This window comes from Rhinopithecus bieti, unplaced genomic scaffold (genome assembly GCF_001698545.2).
Source record: "Rhinopithecus bieti isolate Rb0 unplaced genomic scaffold, ASM169854v2 scaffold_6776, whole genome shotgun sequence".
NCBI classification, from domain to species: Eukaryota; Metazoa; Chordata; class Mammalia; order Primates; family Cercopithecidae; genus Rhinopithecus; species Rhinopithecus bieti.
In genome coordinates this window covers 243836-247335 of record NW_016805299.1, presented here as the reverse complement: position 1 = coordinate 247335, position 3500 = coordinate 243836, and the positions used below count along the sequence as shown (strand labels likewise).

Sequence of the window (3500 nt, the reverse complement as noted above, 5' to 3'; positions counted from 1 at the left end):
AGAGCGAGACTCCGTCTCGAAAAAAAAAAAAAGAAACTGAGGACAAAGAGGAGCAAACCATGGGATCTTTACTTATTCTCCTTGACTTAACTCTGTAAACTGCAGACTACTTTCTAGAATAATGGGGGTTTTCAGATTGGAATTTTTAAAAATATCCAATCTGTTGTGGTATTTTGTTTTGTTTTTGAGATAGAGTGTTGCTCTGTCACTCAGGCTGGAGTGCCGTGGTGTGATGTTGGTTCACTGCAACCTCCACCTCCTGGGTTCCAGAGATCCTTCTGCCTCAGCCTCTCAAGGAGCTGGGATTACAAGTGTACACCACCACACCCAGCTAATTTTTGTATTTTTAGTGAACACAGTGTTTCACCATGTTGGCCAGGATGGTCTGGAACTCCTGACCTCAAGTGATCCGCTTGCCTTGGCCTCCCAAAGTGCTGGAATTACAGGTGTGAGCCACCATGCCCTTTTTCTGCCTTTTTTTTTTTTTTTTTTTTAACTTTAGAAACAGATCTGAGTTAATGGATAGAATGAAGTTAATTGCTTTTTCAGAGCAATTAATTAACTGATCCCACCAGATAACTAGATGTAAATCTAATCTTTGTTCAGCATCGATTTGGGTTGTTGATTTGGAATAAATACTTTCTCCAGTGTTGTCTATGGTGGTTTTGGTGCTTCTCTGGGATCTTTCTCGCACATTTGGTCTGATTCGTGCTCTGGTTCACACTGCTGAGTATTCATAGATGAAACCCAACTCTGGGGCTTCCAGTCCTCCTTAGATGTCTTGTTGGATCAGTGTTTCTGATGTTGAAGCAGTCTGTGAAAGATAAATTTATTTGCCTTGGAGCTTAATTGGTTATTGATTACCTTTTCCCAGCAGTGAGTAGTGGTATGTAGTATTTATAGAGACTTTCTTTTAAAATGATCCATATTTTTCTTTAGAAGCTGTGCTTTGGACATACATAATAACACTTGGCATTTTAGAAGCATTTTAAATTTTTTTATTTAGTCTTTTGTTGAGATTTGACATTTTTATTTATTCCTTCCCCCTAAAGAGCGTAGACATTTATTTATTTATTTTGACTTATAAACAACAAATTTATTTCTCATTGTTCTGAGGGTTGGAAACTCCAAGATTGAGACACCAGCAGATGTAATGTCTTGTAAGGGCCCATTTCCTGGTTCATAGTTGATGCCTCTTCGTTGTGTCCTCACATGGTGAAAGGAGCTATCTAGCTCTTGGTGTTATTTTATTAAGGACCCTTGTAATCTTTAATGTTTTGGGTTTGTTCTTTTTTGGTTTTGGTTTTCGCTTCCTAGGTTAGACACCAAGACAGATATTTTTAAATCCTTGAGGCCAGGTGCAGTGGCTCACGCCTGTAATCCCAGCACTTGGGGAGGTCGAGGCAGGCAGATCACCTGAGGTCAGGAGTTTGAGACCAGCCTGTCCAACACGGTGAAACCCCATCTCTACTAAAAATACAAAAACTAGCCGGCCATGGTGGCACACGCCTGTAATCACAGCTACTCAGGAGACTGAGGCAGGAGAATCGCCTGAACCTGGGAGGCAGAGTTTATGGTGAGCCGAGATCACGCCACTAACTCCAGCCTGGGTGACACGGTGAGACTCCGTCTCAAAAAAAATAAAAATAGAAATAAGAAACTTGAAATGAACAAATAACATATCTAAAATATTTAAATGCTCTAAAAATTTCCATTGCCATCAAGTTCAGGAGAAGTCAACAGCTTGTTTTCCAGGCTTCAAAGAAAATTGTCTTAAATATAAGTAACACAAGTTAAAAGGTACCATGGTTTCGTTTATATGCAGCCTGTTAAAATGGAGTGTTTTTGTTTTTGTTTCTTATAGAAACAGGACCTTGCTCTGATGCATAGGCTGAGTACATGGTACAGTCATAGCTCACTGCAACCTCGAGTTCCTGGACTAAGTGATTCTCTTGCTCAGCCTCTTGAGCAGCTAGGATTACAGGTGCATGGTGCCACACTCAGCTAATTAAAACAAATTTTTTGTGAAGGTGGGGTCTCCCTATATTCCCCAGTCTGATCTTGAACTTCTCACCTCAAACTTCTCTTGCCTTGCTCTCCCAAAACGCAGATTACAGGCATGAGCCACTGCACCTGGCTAAGATGGGGTGTTTATGTAGCATCACTAAGAGCTAAAAATACAAACCAGATGCTGCTTGAGTCTTAACCCTTTCTTGTAAAGTTACTACATTTCAATTATATGTTAAAGGTACCTCAGTGACTAACACATTATATATCCTTCCCAGCAGCTCTTCTCTAGTTGTGAGAAAAGAACCTGATGTACCTGTGTTCTTTCCAAATGGCCAGCTGGCAGAAAGTATAAGCATGTGTTTACAGACTGGACCAACAGGGGGTGCCAGTAACAATTCTGAAACATCAGGGGAACCAAAAATTGAGCAAGTAATGCAACCCTTGCCTCATCAACCATCAGATAACCAGAAAATTTACCAGGATTTATTGGTAAGAAAATGTAGATCATTTCATCTTTTTCATAAGGTTATTTAGTATAGAATATACTAGTTAAGCTTTTCCTAGGTTTAAACTGATGGAGACCTTAACATAAAAGATTTTGCCTAATTAACAGTGTAGCATTTCTTTTAGCTTTTCATAAATTATAACTTAAATTCAGTAATTTACTGTAAATATACTTAAGTACTTAGAAAACACAGCTTTATTTTAAAGTATAAATATTGATATGCCTAATTCAAACCAAAATTAGTATTAGAAAATAAGCAAGTTTCTTGGAAATTTGAAAATTGGAAAGTAGTGGGATATTTATGATAATATTTACTGATTTTAGTTTAGGTAAGCCAATGTTTATTAAATACTTAGCTTAGTCTAAGACAGTAGGCTCAGTGAAATCGATAATATAAAGGTGAATATGACACTCTGTGCCCTTGAGAGCCTAGGGGAAACAACAGCACATGCAGACTAGTAAACAATTACAAGACAGGCTGTTGAGGAGGAGTAGTGTAAAGCAAAGAGAACACAGAATAAAGGGATAATTCTAATTGGAGGAACTAGTCTTATAAAACTTAAAATGTGATCTGGGACTTAAAAGATAGAGAAACCCTGACTGTCACTTTCATCCAAATTGTAGAACATTTGATTTGTCCATTTGTGAGAAGGCTAATTAAACATACTTCACAGGGCCCTATGTATTCATCAATGAACACTTATTTGTTATTTGCTTGCTAGGTCCTAGACTGGTGCTAGCAGCTTGTATGCTCAGGGAATGAAATATGCAGAAATAGTATCACAGGTCATTCTTACTTTTCGAAAGTGAGAAGAAAAGGAGCCTAATTCTGTGAATATCATAAAGGCCTAATTTATAACTGAAACATATCACTTTTCAAATGAAAGCATTATTTAAAAGTTGTTTTTAAAAAATTGAGCATAAATCTTCGAAAATACTTGGAAAATTACTCAAAAGAGGTTTTTTTTTTTTTTTTTTTTTTTTT

At 37.5% G+C, this 3500-nt stretch overlaps 1 protein-coding gene across 1 annotated transcript in view; it reads left to right on the top strand.

Moving 5' to 3' along the window:
* STIL (STIL centriolar assembly protein) overlaps window positions 1-3500 on the top strand; it is a 66040-nt gene that overhangs the window by 49876 nt on the left and 12664 nt on the right. The window contains exon 15 of the mRNA XM_017872067.1: window positions 2286-2499. Coding sequence (XP_017727556.1) covers window positions 2286-2499 — 214 coding nt within the window. The remainder of the gene's footprint in view (window positions 1-2285; window positions 2500-3500) is intronic.